Source organism: Diceros bicornis, chromosome 34 (assembly GCF_020826845.1).
Source record: "Diceros bicornis minor isolate mBicDic1 chromosome 34, mDicBic1.mat.cur, whole genome shotgun sequence".
NCBI classification, from domain to species: domain Eukaryota; kingdom Metazoa; phylum Chordata; class Mammalia; order Perissodactyla; family Rhinocerotidae; genus Diceros; species Diceros bicornis.
The window spans coordinates 18,165,523-18,191,860 of record NC_080773.1 but is presented as its reverse complement, the minus strand read 5'-3'; the positions used below and the strand labels follow the sequence as shown (position 1 = coordinate 18,191,860).

General features: G+C 51.2%; 1 protein-coding gene across 3 annotated transcripts; it reads left to right on the top strand.

Moving 5' to 3' along the window:
* The first annotated feature begins 680 nt into the window (after window positions 1–680).
* Window positions 681–26,123, top strand: XRCC1 (X-ray repair cross complementing 1). 3 transcript variants are annotated; one of them, XM_058529474.1, is made up of 17 exons: window positions 681–838; window positions 1,250–1,342; window positions 9,683–9,793; window positions 16,922–17,080; window positions 18,032–18,106; window positions 18,202–18,307; window positions 19,034–19,143; window positions 19,218–19,329; window positions 19,519–19,777; window positions 20,100–20,216; window positions 22,568–22,661; window positions 22,827–22,959; window positions 23,821–23,872; window positions 23,967–24,106; window positions 25,207–25,297; window positions 25,729–25,804; window positions 25,910–26,123. In XM_058529474.1, the coding sequence occupies exons 1-17, from the start codon at window positions 788–790 to the stop codon at window positions 26,021–26,023; spliced, it is 1,893 nt and encodes a 630-aa protein (XP_058385457.1). In that variant the 5' UTR covers window positions 681–787; the 3' UTR covers window positions 26,024–26,123. The 3 variants fall into 3 exon arrangements, with proteins under 3 accessions (XP_058385457.1, XP_058385456.1, XP_058385458.1); XM_058529473.1 differs by having other exon boundaries at window positions 682–838; window positions 23,818–23,872; XM_058529475.1 differs by lacking the exon at window positions 16,922–17,080 and having other exon boundaries at window positions 682–838; window positions 23,818–23,872.
* The last annotated feature ends 215 nt before the right edge of the window (window positions 26,124–26,338 follow it).

Below are 26,338 nucleotides of genomic sequence, written 5' to 3'. Positions count from 1 at the left end.
CTTGGCTCTACTCCCAGTTCTGTGTTCGGGCTGGACCCCGCCTGGGGCTGCATCCCTGGGTCTCGCGGGGACCGAACAGAGGGGTGCTTGTCAACGGGCAGGGGCGGGCGTGGCGGGAGACAGATGCCCACGCGTCAGATTGGGAAACTGAGGCATGCGTTGAAGCACCCAGGCTGGGCGTGTGTGTCTGGTTTGGGCGCATGCTTTGTGTTTTATTTAGGTCCTTAACCCACTCTCTCTTGGCCTCAGGCGTACCCCTGAGAGAGATCAGAGATTTTTTTCGTGTGTGCGGTGGTGGGGTGGCGAAGAGTGTAGCCACAAGGAACCGGTGAAAGGGATCCTGTTGCGAAAGGCTCCCGACTGCCTGAGAAAAGCCGCTCAGGTTTGCTGTCCTTTTTTCTCTTTATAGGTTTCGGTTTGGGCGGTGATGCGTCATCCAATGAGAATGGCGAGTTTTTTCTAGGGCCCAATCCTGGGAGCCGCTCCTGTTGCTAGGCGCCCAGAAAGCAGAGTGTTTACGTCATCGGGAGGCGGGGCTAGAGAGTGGTGGGGCCAATGAGAGGCGGGGCTAGAGGAGAAGCTCGTTGCTAGGGGACTTGGCGCCTCTCTCCGGGGAGGCGCGACTGGGCTTGCGCAGTGTCGACGCGAGAGCGGGCGCGCCGCGGTTTGAAAGGCCCGAGCCTCGCGCGCTTGCGCACTTAGGCCCGCGCAGGGAGCACCCCCTCCCCGCCCCCCAAACTCGGACCCTTCTTCATCCTTCGGGCCTGGCGAAGCCCACGACGTTGACATGCCGGAGATCCGCCTCCGCCATGTAGTGTCCTGCAGTAGCCAGGACTCGGTGAGGGACTGGCGTGGGGGAGGTTGGAAGACGTAAGGGAATTCTCAGGGGGCTCTGTAAGAACTTTTGGAGTGTAAAAGGGAACTTCATGGAAGTCTTAGGAGGGTCGTGGGGGGATTTCCAGGACGCTCTAGGGAATTCTGGGAGAGATGGGGAATAGGGGAACTTCTGGGCGGCTGTGGGACTTCCGGAGAGGAAAGGAGGAATAGGGGAGCTTGCTTGGAGAGTCCAGAGGTGAACATCCAGGGGACGATGCTGTAGGGGACTCGAGGCAGAGTGGGGGCGGGGATTAACGGGGAAACCTAAATCTAGGGGGGTCATAGGGGGCTTGGGAGGACTGAAAGGAATAATTTGAGAGCTGGGGCCCGCATCTCTGTACCCTAATTTTCCCCTTTCCGCTCTTATCTTCAGACCCACTGTGCAGAAAACCTTCTCAAGGCCGACACTTACCGAAAATGGCGGGCAGCCAAGGCGGGCGAGAAGACCATCTCTGTGGTGCTCCAGGTGATCCTGCCCCCACTCCCCCCCATCTTCTTCTTCATAGGGGTCTGGAGACCCAGGGCCCGGACTCTGCTCTTGAGCCAACTGGCAGTGAGTCCAGGCACTTTGCCTTCCTTACCTGGAAAATGGGCAGCGTGGTCACTGTGCCCCTTAGCAGAGGAGGAAGGTGATCCAGGCGCTAGGCCAAGGATGACCATAGGAATCAGCGTGTGGCCCAAGTTGATGGCTTCTACCTTCTGGGCCTCAGTTTCCTCCGCCAGAACAGAGTGAATCATTGCCATGTATCCTGCCTTCTAAAGTCGGTGGGCTGCGGGCTAGAAGGTGTCTTGGAAGATCATCTAAGCCAATCAACCCCATTTTAAAGATGGGGAAACTGAAGCATCTGGAGGGGAGATGTGAAGTGGCCAGTTTAAGCTACCATTTCTGGAATGCTGGCCAGGCTCTTTCTGGGGGCCTTTGTCCATGCTCTCACCGAATCTGCACCATAGCCTTGTGAATGTGGAGGGAAGCAAAGAGGAAAGGGTGGTTTGACCTGAGATGGTTACAGAATTCCAAACAGGCTGTTCCTGTCAGGGATAAGAAACTGGTGGGAGAAGAGAGCTAAGTGTGTTTTAAGCATCTGCTCTTTACCAGGTGCAGGCCTGGGTGTTTTATCTGCACAAGCTCGCTCTTTACAAGAGCAGTATCGTGTAGGGACCGTTATCACCGTTAATAAATGGCAGTACTAAGACTTGAACCCATTCTTGGTGCTTTTAACCACTCTGTCATACTGCTTTGTATTCACACGTTGGCTTTCTTGATTTTGGCCATATTCCTTATTTCTGAATGTAGGGGTGTTTTGGAGGATGTTCGGGGGCAAGGCTTACATGATTGTGTTGAACATATTCTTGGTCTCTCTCTTGCCCCATGGTTCTGAAAAACTTTTGAGTCACAGAGCCTTTGAGAATTAGAGAGAAGCTGACGATTCTCTTCTGAGGAAAAATATACAGACCTACGAGATTTTCTGAATGATTTTGGGACTTGAAACATCTCCTAAGTCCCTAACATAGTAATAATAATGAGAGCTAACATTTATTCAGTGTTACAACTGCCAGTCACCATTCTAAATGCCTCACATGGATTAACATTGAATCCTCATAAAAACTCCATGACCTAGGATCTGTTATTATCCCCATTTTACAGATGAGGAAACTGAGGCCCAGAGAGGTTATACAACTTGCCCAGAGCCAATACTGTAAACTGAGGGAGATACAGGTTGCTGACAATTTAGTCTTGGAACCTGGATTCAAGTCCTTAGCTCTCCCTCTTACTCACTCTGTGACCTCAGGCAAATTGTTTTATTTCTCTGAACCCGTTTTCTCATCCGTCCATTGGGAATAATGAGATCTAAGCCCAGGGCTGTTGTGAAAATCCGGTGACATAATGTCTGCAGAAGTGCTCTGTGAACATGTAAGTGTTTGTGTAAAGGGAGGGATTCCTGTTATTATTACTGAGTGATGAATCTGCAGGGCTCTCTTATGATCAGGTGACCCCAGGAAAACCACATTCCATTCTGTACCCCAGTTGCAGTGGAAGCAGAAAGACCAGAAGCAGGAGAGACAGGACATGGCGGGATGAGGGAGCCAGAGAGGCCAGAACGAGGCACAGGATTCTCTGGCCTGGAAGATTGAGGGAGGTATCGCAGCTGTCACTGAAACCCAGAGAAGGAGCAGCTTAAGAAGGTGATACGTTTGGTTGGGATGTCCAGGTTTGATGTGACTTTGGGACATCAAGGGGCAGCATCCAGGAGGCAGTGAGGAGTCAGGCATGAAGCTGGAGACAGAAGCATGGAGACTGTCAGCACAGGGACAGGACCTGTAGACTTGGGAGTGAATGGATTCATTTGTTCATTCATTCATTGAATAATTATTTACAAAGCGCCTTCTCCTGGGCCAAGCACTGTTTTAGGGACTGGGGCTATATAGCAGTGGACAGACAGACAAAAATAGATCGGTGCTCTGGAGCTTCACATAGTCGGGAAAGACTGAAATCAGTAAGTGAAACATACGTCAGATGATGAGTGCTGTGGAGGAGAATTAAACAGGTAAGAGGAATGGGGAATGCCTCAGCTGGGGGAGCAGGCAGTGGCAAGAGGTTTTTATTTAAATAGTGATCCAAGAAGGCCTCTCTGAGAAGGTGACATTTTTGCAGAGTGAGCTATGCAGACATCTGAGGAAGAAACACAGACTCCAGGGCAGGCTGGTGCCTGGCGGGCTGGAGGAACAGCAAGGAGGCCAGTGTGGGTGGAGTGGAGTCAGCCAGGGGGAGACAAGTAGGAGGTGAGCTAATGGGGTGGCGGTAGAGGGCCCCCAACACACTTAGGGCCTGAAAGCCATTGTAAGGACTTCAGCTTTTACTGGAGACGAGATGGGAGCCGCTGAAGGGCTCTGAGCAGAGGAGGAATGACTCTGACTTAGGTTCTCAGAGAATCCTTCTGGCTTCCACATTGAGAATAAACTGCAGGGAACAAATGCAGGAGCAAGCAGCATCGCAGCTGTTGATAATTTATCCCACGTTAGAGACTCTTTGGAAAATCTGATTGTATTTGGCACTTGCCAATATGCAGGGTGACTCCAAATTCACCGAATGCTAATTTTGGTTCTTTTCAAGCAAGTGGTAAGGCAGAAATTTCCGGACACCAAGACACGTAGACTGATCTGTGGGTTTTCCTACTACCCTGAATTTTCTCCTCCAAACAATATTATGCAACCTCTGGGTGTTACTACATGGGGTTCAGCCTTCTGCTCGTGACAGCCCCACATGCCTTTTTTGTTCATGGTAGCCACAGGAGGCTCTGTCGCCAACTCGTCACCTGCTCCCAGAGAGTGCCAACCTCTCTGCTAGCCGCTCCTGGGCCTAAGGGGACGACTGGGATGCAGTCCAGGTGTAACTCTGGTGCGGCACTGGAGGTGTGTTCTTTAGAAGAAATGTTTGACAGCAAGGTGACACACGTTTTGTTTTTATTTTTCAGTGGTTTTCTAATCACTCAGTTTGCCATCATGGTGTTTTAAATTTGTTTTTACCTTCTTTTGATGTGTAACGTGTACAGCAGAGTGCACAGTTCAGTGAATCCTCGCAAACTGCAACCTCTGACTCCACACCCACATCAAGTAACAGAACATGCCCGGCCTCTCGACACCCCTTGTGCTCCTTCCTGTCGCTACCCCCGCAAGTGTAATCACGGTCCTGATTTTTAACAACATAGATTTGTTTTGCCTGGTTTTGAATTTTATATAAATGGAGTCACGCAGTATATACTTTTGCATCTGGCTGCTGTCACTCAACATTATGCTGTCATGATGTTGGTTCATTCTCATTTCTGTATAGTATTCCATTGTTGGAGAGAGCCATTGTGGTTTTATTAACTTTACTTTTTGAATGGGTATTATGTGTATATGGTGCAAAATTCAAAAGGCACGAAAGGGTATACATGGAAAAGAAAGTCCCCCTCGCCACCTGCCCCCATCGCCTCCTGCTCCCTCCCCCGACTCCTGCTACCCAGTTCTTCCCTCCTGAGGCAACCACTGTTAGTGGTTTCTCGTGTGGCCCTCCTGGGTCACTGTACACATATAAGCATATACATCCACCCTACCATCCCTTTTTAAAGTACATAGTATATACACTGTTCTCTCCTTTGCTTTTTTTCCAAATAACAGTGTATCTTGGAGATCCACTGTCACTGCAGAAAGTTCTACCTTTTTCTTTTAAATTGTACGTAACCTTTCATGGATGTGGAACAATTTTGTAACATGATGTCTCCCAGGAACTTTGCACGCCTTCCGAGTCCCATTTGTTTCACTGTCATGAATTGTGTCTTCCTGAGAAAGGTGCACACAGACCCAGGCCACAGATAACGGTCATCTGGGGCTTAAGCCCTTCCCTTCACAGCTGACACTTACTGAACACTCACTTCTTTTTTGAGATAAAATTCATATAACGTAAAATTCACCATTTTAACCAAAGTGTACAATTCAGTGGTTTTTAGTATATTGATAATGTTCTGCAATCATCACCACTATCTAATTCAGAACATCTTCATCACCCCAAAAAGAAACCCTATAACCTTAAGCAGTCACTCCCAATTTCCCCCTCCCCAGGTTGCCCCTGGCAACTACTGATTTTTTGTTTCTGGATTTGCCTATTCTGGACATTTCGTAGAAAAAGGATCATACTATATGTGGTCTTTTGTGTCCTGCTTAAAGGTTAGCATAATGTTTTCGAGGTGCCTCCGTGCTGTAGTGTGGATCAGTGCTTCATCCGTTTTTATAGTTGGGTACTATTCCATTGCATGGGTATACCATACAATGTGTGTCCATTCATCAGGTGATGGACATTTGGGTTGTTTCCATATAACTGTTTTTATGAGAAATTTTTTATTTATCAAAAAGAAGAAATACAAAGGAGTATATATATGTGTTTAAAGTAGAAGTAGTTATATAGGCAATAAGAATCATTCATTTAAAATACAGATGCTACAGTAGTCCTCCCTTATCCGAAGTTTCGCTTTCCTCGGTTTCAGTTACCCATGGCCAATGGCAGTCTGAACATATTAAATGGAAAATTCCAGAAATAAACAATTCATAAGTTTTAAATGTCACGCTGTTCTGAGTAGTGTGATGAAATCTCGCGCCGTCACTCCATCCTGCCTGGGATGTGAAACATCCCTTTGTCCAGTGTATCCACACTGTATACGCTCCCCGCCCGTTAGTCACTTAGCTGTCGTGGTTGTCAGATCAGCTGTTGCAGTATTGCAGTGCTAGTGTTCAAGTAACCCTTATTTTACTCAATAATGGCCCCCAAGCGCAAGAATAGTGATGCTGGCAATTTAGATGTGCCAAAGAGAAGCCGTAAAGTGCTTCCTTTAAGTGAAAAAATAAAAGTTCTCAACTTAATAAGGAAAGAAAAAGAATCGTGTGCTGAAGTTGCTGAGGTTGCTGAGGTCTACAGTAACTTTTATTGTAGTATATTGTTACAATTGTTCTATTTTATTATTGGTTATTGTTGTTAATCTCTTACTGTGCCTAACATAAATTAAACTTCATCATTGTTATGGATATATAGGAAAATATAGTACATATAGGGTTTGGGACTATCTGTGGTTTCAGGCAGCCACTGGGGGTCTTGGAATGGATCCCCCATGGATAAGGGGGGACTGCTGTATATACAGCCTACTAGATGTAGGGCCTTGTGCTTTATATTATGGGAGAAATCAAGATGTTGAGTTTTTACCTCAGGATTGAAATAGGAGAGTTGAGAAAAAGTGTTGGTTTATAGTCAGGCAGTTGGGTCCACATTTTTCTGCCAGTCATTAGCTGTGTGTGACATGTGAGCTATTTATTTAACCTGTCTGAGTCTCAGTTTCCCCATCTGTAAAACTGGGATAGTAACAGACCCTTCCTCCTAAGGTGCTTGTGAGGATTCAGTGATGTCTGGCCCAGGAAGAGCTTAGCCAAGTGTGGTAGACAGAATAATGGCCCCTAAAAGATGTCCACGGCCTGATGCTCAGAACCTGTGAATATGTTCCCTCACGTGGCAAAAGGGACTTTGCAGATGTGATGCAATGTCTTGAGATGGTGAGAGCATCCTGGAGATCCGGGGGGGGACCCAGTGTAATCACAGAGGTCCTTATAAGGGAAAGAGGGAGGCAGGGGTCAGAGTTGAAGGGGGAGATGTGAGGTTGGAAGCAGAGGTCAGAGTGATGCCATGCTGGCTTTGAAGATGGAGGAAGGGGCCATGGCCTCTAAAAGCTGGAAACAAGGTAAGGAAACATATTCTCCCCTGTTACTTCCAGAAGGAATGCAGCCCTGCTGACACCTTGATTTTAGCCCAGTGAGACCAAATTTCAGACTTCTGACCTCCAGATCTGCAAGAAGTGTTGTTGCTTTTGGCCACTAAGCTTGTGGTCATTTGTCACAGCAGCAGTAGGAAACTAGAACACAAAGCGCCTGGCACACAGAATCTGAAAATGTTAGCCAGGATGGTCCTTTTGTGACAGATGGGGACACTGAGGCAAGTGACTCACCAAAACCACTGGTCAGGGAGGGCGGAGCCAGAGTTACAACCCAGGGGGCATTTGTTCCTTTGTCAGATGGTTTCTGGGGCTTCCTCTCCATCTGTGCATCCATCCATCAGGAATGTATTGAAGGCCTCCAGGGATAATAGTATCAGCTGCCACTTAGGGAGTGTTTGCTCTGTGGCAGGCTCCGTTCCAGGGATTTTGTGTGTGTATGCCCTGTTTGAATCTTCCCAACAACTCTAGAGGTAGAAGTTGTTACTGTCCCCATGTTACAGGTTAGGAAACTGAGGCCCAAGGGGTGAAATGAAACCATTTGCTCTAGGGTCACACAGCAGTAAGTAAACAGAGCTGGGAAGGACCAGACGCTGTCCTTGGCATTGGGGACACAGTGGGGAATGACTCAGATATTGTCCTTGCCCTCGTGGAGCTTAAAAGTCTAGTAGAGGAGACAGATGCTAGACAAATACAAATAGAAACCGTAACTGTATAATGTCAAGTGGTGACAATGAAGAAAAATAAAGCAGAGTTAGGGATAGAGAGTAGCACATAGTAAGAGGTGAGGGAGCCTGCTCTGGTTGGTCTGAAGAGGTGACATCTGAGCAGAGACCTGAGTGATGGAAGGAGCCAGCCCTGGGAAGGTTTGATGATCTAGGCAAGGGGATGGCAGGTGCAAAGGCACTGCGGTGGGAAGGAGCTGGCCTATTCTTGGGACAGAAGGAAGGCCGGCGTGGCTGGAGGAGAGCCATCAGTGTGGCGGGAGGCTAAGTCAGACTGGGACTTCTTGTGTACTTGGGCAGCACCACACCCCGTCCCAGGGCTCAGAGCTAGAAGCAGCAGTGGAGGCAGAGGGAGGCTCCAGGAAGCCAACCCTGTGCAGCCTTGAGAAGGCCCTTCTCTCAGCACCGCTTCTTTCCCCAGCACACCTGGACTCCAGCCAGCCTGCCTGGGCTCCCATCCCAGCTCTGCCGCTCACCAGCTGTGTGACCTTGGGGGCGTTACATAACCGCTTCCTGCCTCCGTTTGCTCACGTGTGAAATGGAGATAATAATAGCCCTTGCCTCGCAGAGCTGTTGTGAGGAGAGAAGATATATGTATGATGTGTCTGGCACATCGTGAGCACTTAGATGTGCACTGCAATTGTTGCTGTGGTTGTAACTATTCCGTGTCGTCTCAACTCCCTTCAGAAGGAGGGTTATTAGGACGACCCTCCCTTTTCACATGTGAGGGAACTGCGGCTCAGAGAGGTTGTACCTCACCCAGGGCTGCACAGCTTGGAAGTGGCCGGGCTGGATTTGAACCTAGGCTTGCCTCACCCCAAGTCCATGCTCCTTCCTCCAACGTAGGGATATTCCAGTCTGTAGTGGGCAGGCGACATCTGAGTGACTTCCTAACTGGGAGGTGATCAGGCAGATCGGAGCATCAGATGGTCCCTGGGGTGGGGGCTGTGTAGGGTGTGGACTAGGTACCTTTGAGGGTTGTAATAACTTGTCATTCTAGAATGCAAATAGAAGAGCCCCAAACTGGAAAGCAGGAGACTTGCCTCAGCCGTTCCTAACTGCCTTCCACCCCCGCATGGCTTTCTGTGACTGTAACTCTCAGAAGGGAATGGCAGATCCTGTGGGGGAAGCCTTCCTGCAGACAGTTCTTTCTTTCTTCCACCAAATAATTATTGAGCATTGACTAATAATGCCCCTGACTGACAGCAGTACAGTGCCTGTTACAGGCCGGCCCTGTGGCCATAGTATTGATGTGCATCATCCTGGATCTGGTGATCATCCCCATTTTACAGATGAGGAAACTGAGGCCCTAAGAGGTTAGCTGACAAGGCCAGCAGCTAGTGTGTGGCAGAGCTGGGATTCAAACCGAGGACTCAATGGTGAGCAAAACCGGACCAGGCCCCTACCCTCAGGGAGCTTCCACAGAGTCCTGCATGATTGGGGTGGAGGTGGGACAGGTGTGCCATTTGTCTGCATGATTATTTGAATCAAGTTATGACCCTGGCAAGTGCTCCCGAGCAGAGCTCCATGGCGGCATGTTATAAGTCGATTGGCAGAGTCAGGAGGGGTTTTATGCATTCGGTCAGTGAATACTCTTCGAGCTCCAACTCTGTGCCACACCTTGTGCTGTGTGAAGGGGACACAGTGGCACCACTCAGCCCCGGCCCCCACTGTCACAGAGCTGACCTTGCAAGGAGACACGGCGGCCCAGATGGGGGTCATCCCGTTCCTGAGGTCCACAGCAAGCCCAGGGGCAGAGCGGGCCCTGATGGTGGGCTTTCTCTCCCGCAGCTGGAGAAGGAGGAGCAGATACACAGCGTGGACATCGGGAATGACGGCTCGGCCTTCGTGGAGGTGCTGGTGGGCAGCTCGGCCGGAGGGGCCGGGGAGCAAGACTACGAGGTAAGCCAGACCTTGAGAGGTTGATCCCAGCCCCAGAGGCCCCCATCACCGCTTCCCCGGAGCCTTCTGGTGCCAGGCCCGGGCGGAGATGAGTCACATGTTAGTTTCGGATGCCTCTTACTCACTATTTGTGACAGACATTTACAAGAGGGAATGCCTTTTGCTGTATTACGAATATTAAAAAAAAGTCAGCATCATGCCTTTTTTTACTGGTTTAATTAATTAGAGCTGGATCGGTGAGATCATAGTTAGCCAGCTGGTTAATCAGCGAAACATTTTGGATGAAAAATAAACCTACCATGACAAGGAGAGTTTACAATCTTAAATGAACAAACCAGTTTTCCACAAGATGTGTTGTTTTCCTGCAGTGAGGGATTTTGTGTGTGTGTGTGAGAGGAAGATCAGCCCTGAGCTGACATCCATGCCAATCCTCCGTTTTTTGCTGAGGAAGACTGGCTCTGAGCTAACATCCGTGCCCATCTTCCTCTACTTTATGTGGGACGCCGCCACAGCATGGCCTGATAAGTAGTGCTTCCGTGCGCGCCCGGGATCCCAACCTGGGCTCCAGCAGCGGAGCACGCGCACTTAACCGCTATGCCACGGGGCTGGCCCCGAGAAATTGTTTTTAATTGAGGTATATTTTGCATTCAGTATAATACACAGATCTTACTGTGGGTCAGAGAGCTTTGATGAATGTATGCCCCTGTGTAACTGTCCCTAGACCCAGGCTTAGAGCACTTCCAGCTTCCCTGACAGTTCCTTCTCACCCCCAGTTCAGGCAACCTCTCATCTCAGAATTTTCTGTCACTACAGACTAGTTTTGCTGGTCCCAGAATTTCATATAAATGGAATTTTACAGTATGTACCCCTTTTTTGTGGCTGGCTTCTTTCACTTGATGTACCGTTTTTTTGAGATTCTTCTATGTTGTGAATGTGTCGGTATCTGTTCCACTTTCTTGCTGAGTAGTGTTCCACTGTAAGCACAGACCACAGTTTGTTTATCTGTTCTCTTGTTGATGGGCATCTGGGCTGTTGCCACTTTTTGACTATTACGAATAAAGCTGCTGTGAACATTCTCATACGAGCCTCTGTATGGAGATCTCTTTTGGGTAAATACGTAAGAGTGGAATTGCGGGTCTTAGGGTAGATAGCTGTTTTAACCTTATTAGAAATTGCCAGTTTTCCAAAGTGGTTGTACCATTTTATATTCCCTTCAGCAGTATATGAGAGTTCTAGTTTCTCCATATCCTTTCCTATACACGGTATTGCCTGTCTTTTTAATATTTTAAATCCCAGCCATTCAAATGGTATGCAGTGGTATTTTATTATGGCTTTAATTTGCATTTTCCTGACATAGTATGACATCAACATCATGTAGCCTTTCATGTACTTACTGACCATTCATTTATTTTATTGAGTGTCTATTTGAGTCTTTTGCTTATTTTTTATTGGATTGTTTGTCTTTTTGTCGTGGGCGTTAACATGTATTTTTTTCAGAGTGGTTTTTTTCCGCAGATATGTGTGTTGCCAATTTTTTCCCTGAGTCTGTGACTTACCTTTTCATTATCTTAACAGTGCCTTTTGATGAGCAGAAGCTGATGAAGTCCAATCTATCAAGGTTTTTTTTTCCAAGGTGTTTTTTTTCAAACACTCAGTGTCTTTTGTGTCCTATGGAAATATTTGCCTGTCCCAAAGTAATGATGATAGTCCCTGTATTAGTTTGCTGTGGCTGCTGTAACAAATTACCACCAACTGAGTGGCTAAAAACAACACAGATTTACTATCTTACAGTTCTGGAGGTCAGAAGTCCAGAATCAGCCTCAGTGGGCTAAAATCATGGTGTCTGCAGGGCTCGGTTCCTTCTGGAGGCTCCAGGGGAGAATCCATTTCCTTACGTACTCCAGCTTCTAGAGACCACCTGCAGTTCTTGGCTGGTGGCCCCCTTCCTCTAACATCTGCTTCCATCATCTTCTCTGACTCTGACTCTCCTGCCTCCCTCTTTCTTATCGAGACCCTTGTGATTACACTGGGCCCAACTGGATAATCCAGGGTAATATCCCTATTTTAAGATCCTTAACTTAATTGCAAAGTCCCTTTTGCCATATTCACAGGTTCCACGGATCAGGATGTGGACATCTTTGGGGGGCCATTATTCTGTCTACCACCATCTCCTGTGTTTTCTTCTAGAAGCTTTATATTTTTAGCTTTTACAATTAGATCTCTGATCCATCACAAATGAATTTTTGTATATTGTGTAAAGTGGGGGATGAATTTCATTTTTTTCCTATTTGTTTTTTGTTTGTTGAAAATACTTTTTTTATAAAGACTTTCTTTTCCCGTTGAATTGTTTTGGTTCTTATTTGAAAATTAATTGACCATATATATGTAGGTTTATTTTTGTACCCTCCATTCTGTTCCACTGTTATGCATGTTTATCTCTATGCCACTACCACACTGTCTTAATAGTAAATATTGATATCAGATTGTGTTGAACTTCCAACTTTGGTCTTCAAGATTCCCTTGGCTATTCAAGATCCTTTGCATTTATTTCCATATAAATTATAAAACCAGCTTGTCAATAACTGTTTATTTCAGACCTACAGAAAAGTTGCATAAATAGTACAAAGGATTCCCATATACTCTGCACTCACATTCCCCAATTGTTAACATATAGACATTTTTTTTTTTTTTTTATAATTTCATTTTATTTTTTCCCCCAAAGCCCCAGTAGATAGTTGTATGTCATAGCTGCACATCCTTCTAGTTGCTGTATGTGGGACGCGGCCTCAGCATGGCCGGAGAAGCGGTGCATCAGTGTGCACCCGGGATTGGAACCCAGGCCGCCAGTAGCGGAGCGCGCACACTTAACCGCTAAGCCACGGGGCCGGCCCTACTTTAACATTCTTATTCTCAAGGTTATATTAGTTGTAAAAAGGTAAACTGAGGCACATTAAATTTTGAAGAGTTTATTTGAGCATACAATTCGAATTGGCCAGCCAAAACTGACAATGATTAGGAGTGCTCTGTGGACGGGCTAGGGTAGAGGTTTTTATAGAGAAGACACGGAAGCAAAGCAGAGAAACTATTTAATTGGCTATAGCTTAAGCAGTTGCATTATTTGGGAAAATCTAGTTATTTGGCTGTTATGATAGTTGCCCTTGCATTCCATTTTCTTAGATTCAAGTGCCCTGGCTCTGGCTTAGATGTTGGTTGTTTACGCAGGCTACCTAAGGCACTAGAGTCACCCAGTCTAATGGCCTCCTTCTTTAACTATTTTAGCAAAGTCAACAGTCTTTGGACTATTTGAAAAAAGTTCTGGGGGCTGGCCCGGTGGCATAGTGGTTGAGTTCATGGGCTCCACTTCAGTGGCCGGGGTTGGCAGGTTGGGATCCCATGCACGGACCTACGCACCGCTCATCCAGCCATCCTGTGGCGGCGTCCCACATACAAAATAGAGGAAGACTGGCAGAGATGTGAGCTCAGGGCCAATCTTCCTCACCAAAGGAAAAAAAACTTCTCTGTTCTCGGCAAACAGATTTAGATCAAACTTCTACTTTATAATGATGAAAACCGATTAAGTGCGTTTTTAGCTAAAATTTTATCATGTCTGGTTTATTTTTATTCATGTGTGTTATTCACCCTTTTATCTATCTAGCAAGATGGAATGGCTAGCTCAGGGCTTTATCTTTATAAAGTCTGAAAATGCCTATGCCGTTAGTCTCCCATCCTTTCAAGGTTTTTAATGAAACGTCTGCTGGAGCCTCTGGTTTTTGTTGCAACTTCTAGCCAAGGCTGAATGAAAGACTCTGAGGCTTATAACGTTTGGCTTCAACCCCGAGACTAGATAGGGCTGGAAGGGCCAAGAAAGAAAAGGACAAAGGGCAGAGCAGGGCTGGTCAGTGTTGCGGTCACCTGTATAAATCAAGTGTAAGGCACATATTGGAATAACTAATACCATTTTCTACCAAATCAACAACACATTCTTTTTTCTCTCCTAAATTCTACAAAGGAGATCTATAAGCTTTCGAAGTTAACAGTCTAGAGAAGAAAGGTTTAATCCTGGAACCGTAAAGACAGTGTTGGGTAATAAAACGATCTGTTACCTAGAGTTGTTTTCTCTTTACGATGAATGAGAGGAGAGTATATGCAGAGGAAATCTACCTCTTATACGGGGAGCAGCCGCCACCCGGAGTCGGCATTGCGCCTTCATTTGAGTCACTAGCTGATAAATTGACCTCCCCTGTCGGCTTACAGTCAGGCCTTTTATAAACAAGTATAGTCAAGGCCAGGGAGATGGCTTCCCTTCTGTGTAATTTTCTTTGTCATTTCCTTTTCATAATCAGAGCTGAGCACAAAGACACATGTAGTTATATTCTGTTTTTTCAGCAAAAGGCTTTTGTTTTCTAATTTCACAAATTTCACAGCATGTCAGAACAGATATACCCAACTAAAATTGGCTTATGCATAAGAATATTTATTGTTCCCTTGGGAGGGAAGTCTAGCATTAGGCAAACCCAGAGGTGATCTGGCAGCTTAACAAAGTCAAGGTGCTTGGTTGGCACCTCTTGATTCTTTTGACTTGCCGTCACGTTACAAGATGATTGCTGCTGCTCCCTCCATCACTTAGTAGAATCCAAAGCAGGAATTGGAGTTAGTGGAATGGCAGAAATTCAGTGGCTCTCTTCTGTCCTCTGTTTCTCTTTAATGAGGAAGGAAAATCTTTCTCAGAAGCTCTAGCAGCCTTCCTTTTAATCTCACATTGGCCAGAACGGGGTCATGTGCACATCCTTGGACCAGCTATTGGCAGAGGGAATTGGATTGCTTAGCCCAACCATGGGTCATTCCTTAGTGTTGCACGCACAGCTCTTTCACTTTTTCAAAATGGCCTGGTCAGTTTTGATTGTCATTTGTTCCTTCATCATACTGTCAGTATCTCCATTTATTTCTTTAAACTATTAAACATACTTACTTTTATATTGTGTGTTTGATAATTTCAATATTATGCAGGCTTTGTGGGTCGGAGTCTGCAGTTTGTGGTTTCTGCTGACCCTCAGTCATGGCAGCTGTTGCCTCATGCCTCATGAGTGTGTGTGTTTAGTTGTTAACTTCTGTTCTTTGGGACTGTATCTGTGGGACATCTTTGAGGACTTGATTTGAAGTACATTCCTCCAGAGAAGATTTGCCCTGATGTCGGGTCATACTGTGTACATGGGACCACTTAAAATGTTCAGCTTGGGTTTTTCCATGCAGATACCTAGTATGAATTTTTGCTCCGAATCCTTGAGGGCACAGACTTTAGGAGTTCTCCAGAGAGAATGTTTCATCTTTTCTCTGCTGTCCTCCAGAGCTCAGGCCTCCTACTGACTGCACAAGGCACATTTTCCCCTAATTTACCCATGGAGGGGTTGCCCACTGAGGGGCCCAGCTCTATGGGATTTGGTGATAGTCTTTGAGATACTGTTCTTTCTTGCTTGAAGCCCAGGCTTTGTCTTCTGTTCCCCTGCCACCACCACCTAGGGCCCTTTAAAATCAAGCTCTGTGCCACTGTGGCTAACACCAATATCGTTGCCACCCACTGTATCAGTCAGGGTCCCATCAGGAGACTGAAACCACACCAGTTATTTTAGCAGAGAGAATTTAACATAAAGAATTAGTAACTAGGTACAGTTGTCCCTGGGTATCTGTGGGGGTTGGTTCCAGGACCCCCTGCGGATGCCAAGATCTGTGGATGCTCAGGTCCCTTATATAAAACAGTGTAGTATTTGCGTATAACCTGTGCACATCCTCCCGTATACTTTATTTTTTTTTTTAGATTTATTTATTTATTTTCCCCCCAAAGCCCCAGTAGATAGTTGTATGTCATAGTTGCAGATCCTTCTAGTTGCTGTATGTGGGACGTGGCCTCAGCACGGCCGGAGAAGCGGTGCATCTGTGCGCGCCCGGACATGAACCCCGGCTGCCAGCAGCAGAGCGCGGGCACCTAACTGCCAAGCCACGGGGCCGGCCCCCTCCCGTATACTTTAAATCATCTCTAGATTATTTATAATACCTCATAAAATGTAAATGCTATGTCAGTAGTTGTTATACCATATTGTTTAGGGGATAATGACAAGAAAAAAGTCTACAGGATCAGTGCAGACGCAAGCATCGTAGGCCGTCTGATCCGTGGTTGCTTGAAGCCGCGGTTGCCCAGCCCGCGGATACGGAGGGCCGACTGTGCTGAACTGAACAGGCCAGAAGACTGAGTATGATGGAGAAGCACCTGCAGGGAGCAGCTACCACCCCTAAGGTTGGGGGAACAAGAGGAAGAGGTTGGGATTATTGAAACGTAGCTGTTTAGAAACTTGGAGGTGGGGTTCCATAGAGCTGAGACCCAGACCCTGAGGAGGGGGCACTCGCCGGCTGGCCCTGGTGTCCCTGAGAGGCGTGCAGTGAGGCGGGTTCTGCAAGAGCTCGAAGCCCCAACTGGATTCATCTGCGGCCGGGAGAAGGAGCCTCGACAGAAGTGGAAGCTCATCCGTGAGGCTACTCACCGGACCTGGGGAAGGAGCGGACCCCTCCTCCCTCTTCAGCCTTGCGGCCTCTCTCTAGCGACCCCTGTTGGCGGAGCCTGACAGGAGCAGCTGGAGAAGCAGAAATGTCCCCGCTCAGCACCCCAGAGCTGAGCATCCCAGGGTGGGCTTGAGCTGAGAGCCTGTCACTCAGTCACGGGCGCACCTCCCCTACCTCTTTGGATTCCGCGCTCTCATTCTGACCTCCGGTAATTCCCCTTGCCTTTCCGCTGACCCAGCCGTGCATTTCCAAAAGGTGTTTGAATATTGTGCCAGTCGTGAATATTCTCTGCTGGGAGGGTTCCTTAGGCCGTGTAGACCACCAAGTGGCCAGACATGGAAGACTATGGAAGAATCGAGAGAAGGATCGTTCAGAGCTGGAATTAGAAAGATCCCTCTAGGGCCTATGTTGGGGAGGACTGACTAGAGGCCTGGAAATAAGAGAAGAGTCTAGAGACCTTGAGGCACGTCACGGGGCGACTTGGCCCCCGCTCGGGCCCCTGCCCTCTTCCCAGCCCATAGGAGGTGTCATTTAGACCAGCCAGCCCTGGTTCTCATTCGCTGTGCCTTCTCCCAGGTCCTTCTGGTCACCTCGTCTTTCATGTCCCCTTCCGAGAGCCGCAGTGGCTCAAACCCCAACCGCGTTCGCATTTTTGGGCCTGACAAGTTGGTCCGGGCAGCAGCCGAGAAGCGCTGGGACCGCGTCAAAATTGTTTGCAGCCAGCCCTATAGCAAGGTACCTAGGGTGGGAGCTGGGGGTGCAGGGTCCTTGGTCCTGGGCGAGGAGAGAGCTCAGGGGCCAGTATCGAGTTGCAGAGGGCTGGGAGGACTGGACAGCTGGTCTCCCCATGGGACTATGAGGAGGCTGGGACCCTGCGTTCCCTGAAGTGGGTTTGAGATCCTCACCCTAACGGGATGCTTTGTTTCCTGGGGGGTGTCCAGGGAAGGTGAACTGCAGGACCTCAGAGGGGAATTGGAGGAGGGGGCAGCTGACTTGTTGGGGAGGTGGTCTGGTAGAGTGGGCCTAGGAGTTAACATCATGAGATGTAGAGTCAGACCGCTGGGTTCAAAACCTGGTTACACCACTTCTCAGCTGTGTGACCTTGGGCAAGTGACTTAACCTCTCTGGCCTCAGTTTCCTAATCCTTATAGGGTTGCTGTAAGTTAGGGGTGTTAAGCTGTGGCGACAATGAGACTGACTATGTAGTGATACCACACAATAAAAGTATGCTTTTTACCCGGGGAACTGTCCTGGGGGGGTGTTCAGCCGATCATCCAGGGGCCCTGGCTTCTTCCATCTTATGTCTCTGCATCCAGCCATTGGAGGGGGAAAGAGCCGGGAGCATTTCTGTGTTCCAGAAGTGGCACATGATACGCCCCCCATTCCGCAGGCATGAACTGGGGCACACAGGAGTGGATTCGCTTGGACACCCAGCGGCCTTTGCCTGTTGCTATGAGGCTGGAGGAGCTAATGCGTGGAAAGGGCTTAGTGCCGAGCCCAACCCAGAGTTACGGCTCAGCAGCAGCTTCATGTTATTAGCGTTGTCACTGTCGCCCGGGCACCTCCCTAGACATGTGTGCCCATAAGAGGGAAAGAGCCAGAAAAGGGTTTCCCTAAGTGAAAGGGGATGCGGGCCAGGCCTCTGTCCTTAGCCAGACTCCCTGACTCCCAGCCTTCCTTTCCCAGGACTCCCCCTATGGCCTGAGTTTTGTACGCTTTCACAGTCCCCCAGACAAAGATGAGGCAGAGGCCTCATCCCAGGTGAGCTCTACCCACCACCCCCAGAGCCTTCTCCCTCCCTCTTCACCCCCGCCTTCCCACTGCCCACCCACCGCACTGACCTTGTGGGACCTTAGAAGGTGACCAAGCTTGGCCAGTTCCGCGTGAAGGAGGAGGATGAGGGCGCCAACTCCCTGAGACCAGGGGCCCTCTTCTTCAGCCGGATCAATAAGACTCCCCCAGGTGAGTATGGAAAATTGAGTCCTGAGTGAGTACAGGGTTGGGACCTGGACTCTTGGATCTGAGGGAGGAGGGGCTGGAGGTATGGACTCCTGGGTCTGAGGGAGGAGGGGGCTGGAGGTCTGGACTCTGGGTCTGAGGGAGGAGGGGGCTGGAGGACTGGACTCGTGGGTCTGAGGGAGGAGGGGGCTGGAGGTCTGGACTCTGGGTCTGAGGGAGGAGGGGCTGGAGGTATGGACTCCTGGGTCTGAGGGAGGAGGGGCTGGAGGTATGGACTCCTGGGTCTGAGGGAGGAGGGGGCTGGGGGCCTGGACTCCTGGGTCTGAGGGAGGAGGAGGTGGTGGGGCCTGGACTCCTGGGTCTGAAGGAGGAGGGGGCTGGGGGCCTGGACTCCTGGGTCTGAGGGAGGAGGGGCTGGGGGCCTGGACTCCTGGGTCTGAAGGAGGAGGGGGCTGGGGGCCTGGACTCCTGGGTCTGAGGGAGGAGGGGGCGGTGGGGCCTGGACTCCTGGGTCTGAAGGAGGAGGGGGCTGGGGGCCTGGACTCCTGGGTCTGAGGGAGGAGGGGGCGGTGGGGCCTGGACTCCTGGGTCTGAGGGAGGAGGAGGTGGTGGGGCCTGGACTCCTGGGTCACTGCAGGGTTTTGGGAACAACGTTCTGTGTCCCATGGATAGGAGCTGAAGAGTCTGAGGGCCCAGCCCTCATCCTGGATCCACTTTCTCCCTCTGTAGCCACAGCCAGTGACCCAGCAGGACCCAGTTATGCAGCCGCTACACTGCAGGCCTCTAGTGCCGCCGCCTCAGCCTCTCCAGCTTCCAAGGCAGTAGGCAGCACCTCCAAGGTGAGATCATCAGACCCTGGAGGGGTGGAGGAGGAGGAGAGAAGCTAGAGGCCTCAACTCATCCCACCCCCCAGCCCCAGGAGTCCCTCAAGGGGAAGAGGAAGTTGGATTTGAACCAAGAAGAAAAGAAGACCCCCAGCAAACCATCACCCCAACCGTCACCACCTGCCCTCAAGAAACCCAAATGTGAGCAGACTGGATTCCTTGTTCTCAAAGGGGCCTGTGCTCCTGTCCTAGGGGAGGAGGGGCTGGGGGTCCGGATTCCTGGGTCTGAGGGCAGAGGGGCTGGGGACCTGGACTCCTGGGTCTGAGGGAGGAGGGGCTGGGGGTCTAGTCCTGGTAGTGCTAACTAAATCCACTCTTTGGCTTCTCCAGTGCCAGCTTCCACCCGAACCCCAGCGACCTCCCCAGTGCCTGCCCCAGCACGGGCGGCAGTGCCAGGGAAGCCCCAAGGAGAAGGCACCGAGCCCAGGGGACACCGAGCTGGCCCACAGGAGCTAGGGAAGATCCTTCAGGGTGTGGTGGTGGTGCTGAGTGGCTTCCAGAACCCCTTCCGCTCGGAGCTCCGGGACAAGGCCCTAGAGCTGGGGGCCAAGTATCGGCCAGACTGGACCCCAGACAGCACCCACCTCATGTAGGCCTGGGCCCTCCTCTCACATTCCCTGCTGCTGCCTCTCCATGTCCCTCTGTCTCTTCCATCTTGCTTTCTCTGTCTCCCTGTCGGCCTCTCTCTCTCTCTCTCTCTCTGTCTTCAGTTTTCTGTATCCTCTGCCTCTTTTTCTCTCTGCTTCTTATTTCCCTCAGTTTCCATCTGTCTTTTTCTCTTTCTCCCGTATCTGTCTCTTTATCTCTTACTCATCTCTCTTTCTCCCTCTCTCTATCTTCCTTGTCTCCCTCTTTCCCCTTCACCCCTTAGATCACACCTGACTGACACCCTCCATTCTGTTCCCCACTAGCTGTGCCTTTGCCAACACCCCCAAGTACAGCCAGGTCCTAGGCCTCGGAGGCCGCATCGTGCGTAAAGAGTGGGTGCTGGACTGTCACCGCATGCGTCGGCGGCTGCCCTCCCGGAGGTGAGGCCTCGGTGCACGCGTGTGGTATACATGCATGCACACACACAGGCACACACATACATACACCAACCTTGCCCTTCATCCCCATGCTGGGCAATGCCAGGGATCTGGAGAGAAATCAGACTGGGGCCTGCTGGTAGAGGACGCTGGTGCCCAGCCCAGAGTCAGCTGACTTCTGAGAGGAGGAGGGGCAGGGGCTGGGAGACGCAGAGGAGGGAGCAGGGGCCTGCCTGGGGGTTCTTGGCAGGCTCTGGGCAGTCTGCTTAGTGGAGAAGGAAAAGGACATCGCAGGCTGGAGAAACAGCATGTGCAAAGGCTCACAGGTGGGAGAACAGAGTGTCGGGGCCTGTTTAGATTCATTCAAAGCGAGACCATGAAGCCCCTGCTTGATGCCAGGCTGGGCTGTACGATGCTGGGCACCCAGGCATGAGGTGCTGCCCTTGAAGGGCTCCGACTTTGATGAGGGGGCCATACTTGTTATAAAACAGTATGGAGGAAGGCCCAAGGGGAGGCCGCAGTGAGTGGGCTGTCTTCAAGGACGAGGAGAGGTTTTCTGGGCAGAACAGAGGCAGAAAGCACGGTGGGCAGAGGAGCCGAGTTAGGTCAGCCCGATATCTGCCCCGAGGAGTGGCAGGTGGGGCTCAGCTGGGGGCAGCAGGAGCCGTGGGAGGCTTTTTGAGCTGAGGAAGGGCACAGTCATACCTGAGGCCCGTGGATTGGAGGGAGGACGTGAACCATACTCCGTGGGAGAGAAGAGAAGCCCTGAGTGTGCTCAGGACTGGGGCTGCGGCTGGTGTGTTTGAGAGGCGATCTGTGCTGGGGAGAGGTGGAGGCTCGGAGGTGGGTGGGGTCAGCTGAGAAAGGGCCTCCAGTGCCCGGCCAAGGCCCTAGGCTCTGTCCAGCTCCACAGACCCCTCATCTGTAGTTGGGGAATCCAGACGTCTCTGGAAGCAGAAGTGCTTCTCTAGGTTTAGCACAACCTCATGTGGCTGCACAGTCGTCCTGAGCTGATGGGAGGCTATTTGTGGGCTTTATTTGTCCCATTAAGTGTGCCACCATATTTATTACAGAATTATTAATGGATTTGATTTACAAGGCAGTCCCTCACACCCCACTAGGGCGTGTTATGTAACAATCTGTACACCTGCTACTTGCCTTTCTAAAATCTTGAAAAATTCAAAATTCTGAAACCCATCTGGCTCTGGGGGTCTCCTCTGTGAGCATGGGGAGCCACAGAGGGTTTGAGGTGGGGCAGGGCCAGGCTCTGCTGTGAGGGCTTGGAGGGTCAAGGAGCGGCCAGGCCCTCGGAAGTGGAGAGAGGGGTGGGTTGGGGGTGTATTTAGGGGCAGAGGAACTAGATTTGGATCATTGTCTGCCTGGGAGAGGTGGAAGAAAAGGCAGCTAGACAAACAGTGTTAGATTTGCGACTGGGTTTTGACAAAAAACAAAAATCAGAAAGCACTTTATATTTTAAAAAATCGACCAGAGAAGGAGGATTCCAGGGGGATGGCTCTCTCCACAATGATCACAAATTGAGTTTTTGAAAATCTTTTAATTCACAGCATTTTAAAGAAAAAGCTTAGTAAACCTACCATTAGATTCTCCAATCAACTGCCACACTTCCATCCTCTGAATTTCCCATGGGTGTGTCACCTAAACAGTGTTTCACCAGCTTTGAAACAACCCTACGAGGCACAGAAGGGTCTTAATGTGCGCACCAGGAGAGAAAAGCCAGCATGTTCATTTGCTTCTGCTGCCTACTGCTGCCCTGTGATTTGGGGCCAATTAATTAATCTCTCTGGTCCTTAGTTTCCTCATCTGTAAAATGGGGCTAAAAATAGCACCTACCCCAGGATTCAGTGATTCCATTTGTCATAAATGTTTAGAACAGTGCCTGGCGCATAGGAAGTCCCATGTAAGTGTTAGCTGCTTCTATTATTATTAGAACTGGGAGAATTCTTTTCCCGGAGTGTCAGCGTCTTAAGGAACCATGAATATAGTGTCAAGGTCTTTACAAATGTATTTGCTTTTGAGACTTTTCCCTTAATTGGTAGGCATTCTCCTAATGAAAAACTGACTTTGATTCTCAAAGGGGAAAAGTATTTGATTTTATTTTGTGTCTGAAGTGGGGCGTTTCTTCCCCAAGAGGGAGTGGAAGGCAGGGAGTGCTCAGGTCTCTGGTGTGGGGGGGGGGGTGGCTGAGGGTCACTGGGGCCCTTCCGGAGCAGGGAGGAGGAGCAGGCTGGGAGAGCGGCCACGATCGTGACCCTGAATATTTAGTAAATGCCAGCTCCCTACCTCCCCCACAGGACACGATATGCTCTTTGTCTGAGGCCTGATTCCTCCCCTAGGTACCTCATGGCAGGGCCAGGCTCCAGCAGCGAGGACGAGGGGGGCTCTCACAGCGGCAGCAGCGGGGATGAAGCCCCCAAGCTTCCTCGAAAGGTCTGATTCCCCCTGCCCGAATGTGGGAGGGTATAGTGGGAGGAGGACATGGATCTGTTGTGGTACCCCAAACTCTCCACTTCTGCCTCCTTTGGGCACACACCCCACACACTCTCACACCCACACTGCCTTTTCCCTCCTTACTGACCCACCCTCCCTCCTCAGCGCCCCCAGACCAAAACCAAGCCCCCTCAGGCAGCAGGACCTAGCTCACCCCAGAGACCTGCAACCCCAGAAGAGACCAAACCAGCCTCACCAGGACCCCAGGAAGATACCGACGCTGAGGGGGAACAGTCAGGTCAGAGATTGAGGGCGGAGGGGCTAGCAGTCTAGACTCCTGGGTCTGAGGGGGCCTGGACTCCTGGGTCTGAGGGAGGGGGGGCTGGGGGCCTGGACTCCTGGGTCTGAGGGAGGAGGGGCTGGGGGCCTGGACTCCTGGGTCTGAGGGAGGAGGCACTGGGGCCTGGACTCCTGGGTCTGAGGGAGGAGGGACTGGGGCCTGGACTCCTGGGTCTGAGGGAGGAGGGGCTGGGGGCCTGGACTCCTGGGTCTGAGGGAGGAGGCGCTGGGGCCTGGACTCCTGGGTCTGAGGGAGGAGGGACTGGGGCCTGGACTCCTGGGTCTGAGGGAGGAGGGGCTGGGGGCCTGGACTCCTGGGTCTGAGGGAGGAGGGGCTGGGGGCCTGGATTCCTGGGTCTGAGAGAGGAGGAGCTGGGGGCCTGGACTCCTGGGTCTGAGGGAGGAGGAACTGGGGGCTGGGATTTCTGGGTCTGAGGGAGGAGGAGCTGGGGGCCTGGACTCCTGGGTCTGAGGGAGGAGGAACTGGGGGCTGGGATTTCTGGGTCTGAGGGAGGAGGGGCTGGGGGCCCGGACTCCTGGGTCTGAGGGAGGAGGGACTGGAGACCCAGGCTCTGTATCTAAGAGGGGAAGGAGCTCAAAGCGTGAGCTCCTGGGTTTCTGAGAGGTGGGGCTGGATCCCAGACAATGGATCTGGGGGAGGAGAAGGCAGAGGCTCTGTAACTGGATCTGGAGTGCAGTCGAGGCTGGGGGTTGGGATGCCTGCTTCTGTGCTAGGGTGTGAGACTGGGAGGGAGGGTTACTAGTCTTCCCAGGAGACAAGGCGGGTACCTCACATTGACTAAGCTTCCACTCGCAGAAGGACAGGACAATGGGGCGGAAGATTCTGGGGACACTGAGGATGAGCTGAGAAGGTAGGGTGGGGGCTGGGGGTCAGGGTGGCCCCAGCCTTGGGTGGAGGGGGATCTGGTCTACATGCTCTTCTCCCACCCCTCTTGGCTCCTCCAGGGTGACTGAGCGGCGGGAACAAAGGCAGCCTCCTGGCCAGGGGGAGAATGGTGAGGACCCGTATGCGGGATCCACTGATGAGAACACGGACAACGAGGGTCCCCCGGAGTCCCCCGACCTACCAGTTCCCGAGCTCCCAGGTAGGAAATCCCTCTCTCTCTCCTGAGGAGGGATTTGTCCCTCTCGGTTCTCAGCTGTGACTTACCCCAGCAGCTTTGGGATCTCTGCTGTCCCCCCCCAACCCCAACCCCCCCGCCTTTGCCACCTCTTTGTTCTCTTAGGTCTGTTCCCTTCCTTTTGGCATCCTCTCGTGACTTTCCTCTCCACCCCCCTCCTAACTGCCTGCCGTGACCGCCTCCATCACAGCCCGTCACAGCCAGTGCCAGGTGTGAGCCCCTTTGGCTTTCCACTCCAGCGTGAATGGCCCTGCCTCACCCCAGGGCTTCACCCTCCCTAGGCTTCAGGATCAGGGGATTTTAGAATCTGCAGATGCCCAGCCCCACTGCCAGGTTCAGTTTTGCCTGGGCACACAGATGATGTGGGCACTGATCTCTGTTGGGACGTGGGTGGTGTTGGCATTGTTATTTGTCGTCTCAGACATGAATGCAGGGGGCGTGGGGTGGGGGCAGGAGTCGGAGCCTCTGCCGGTCAAGAATGGAGGCAGTCAGAGAGTCTGAGCGGAGTGAGCTTCAGTGGCCACTGGAAGAAGCTGTTTCCACCCAGTTCCTCATGGGTGAGGGACAGGAAAGTACTTTGGTCCTCCAAAGCCCCAAAAGTGGCATGAGCAAATTGATGGCCTGGAAAGTCATGTCAAAAGGGAATGAAGACAGAGCCATCCTGAAGGTCAGAGCCAGAGAAGGCGCTGGTTGAGAAGGCGTGAGACAGCCAAGGAAGAAGGGGCAGGCTTGAGAGTTTCGACCCCAGGCCAGGCTAAATAAGTGGTTCCAGCCCACCTGTGATTTAAGAAAACACTCACAGATTTGTGTAAGAAACATGTTGCAATAATAGTCATTGTGTCTTTTACCATTAAAGCAAAGAAAGGAAAAACAAAAGCTCCCGGAAGGCTCTGATGGGCCTGGCCGGGAACCACTGCTTGTCACCCCGCCAGGTGTGTGTGAACACCCCTCAGCAGCCACTGCGCCTGCCCTCCCGTCTTGCCTCCAAGTGTTCTGTGGCTCCTGGCTGGTGCCTTGGAACTCCAGGGGCCTCACACTTGGCTCTCCCACCGTCTCCCCTGCAGACTTCTTCCAGGGCAAACACTTTTTCCTGTATGGGGAGTTCCCTGGGGATGAGCGGCGGAAGCTCAGCCGATATGTCACCGCCTTCAATGGGTCAGTCTCTGGGGGTGGTCCCCCTCTCCAGGGGGAGGGGGTGATGGGTCCCGGGAGGGTTGTGGTAGGGTGTGGGAAGGAAGGCGATGGGAGGACGGAGAAGGGGCCTACCCTGCAGGATGGGCACAGGCCATGTGGTTCATTGCCAGCCTGGGATGCACGGCTTCCCCTCAGTTTCCTCTTCTCTAAAGGGAGGCTCCCCACCACCCCTCTGAAAGGATTAGCGACGGTGGGGGTGGGGGGGAGGCAGGGGGAACTGGGGGATCTGTCAGTATTGTGGCTGCGCAAGACTGGCACATGGGAGGATGGGGGTCCACAGGCAGCCTACAGGGGACACAGTAGGGACAGAGAGGACGGCCTCTGAGAATGATGGGGAGTAGGATGCCAGGAGAGGGGACACTGATTCTCTGCCTTTTTTCTTCTCCCACCAGGGAGCTTGAGGACTATATGAGCGACCGGGTCCAGTTTGTGATCACGGCGCAGGAGTGGGACCCCAGCTTTGAGGAGGTGAGTCCCAGAGGGGCAAGGAAAGGGAGACCCAACCCGCCCTTGCATCCCCTCCATCCCCTCCTCACTCACATGTTCCTGTATGCACCCCACCCAACCCTGCAGGCCTTGATGGACAACCCCTCCTTGGTGTTCGTCCGCCCCCGATGGATCTACAGTTGCAACGAGAAGCAGAAGTTACTTCCCCACCAGCTCTACGGGGTGGTGCCCCAGGCCTGAAATATGTGCTTGCGTGTATGTGCGTGCACGCATACGCACACACACGCGCACGCATGTTCGCACACACAAGATGAGTTTAATAAAGGTGACTTGGTTAGGAGCAGCTGTCCCTCTCCCTCGGGAATCTCCCAGAACCTCCAGAAGGCTCACGGTTTTCTGTCTTAGGTTTGGTTTTTGCTTCCCCTCTGAGCGCCAGGTCTCTGGCTGCCGTAAGACTCCTGTCCTGGGTCCTGGAGAGAATGAGGGGCTCTCTCTGAGGGGTCTGGTAGGGAAGGGGCTCTTTGTCCCCTCTCCCTGACTCCTCACCCCTCTGGT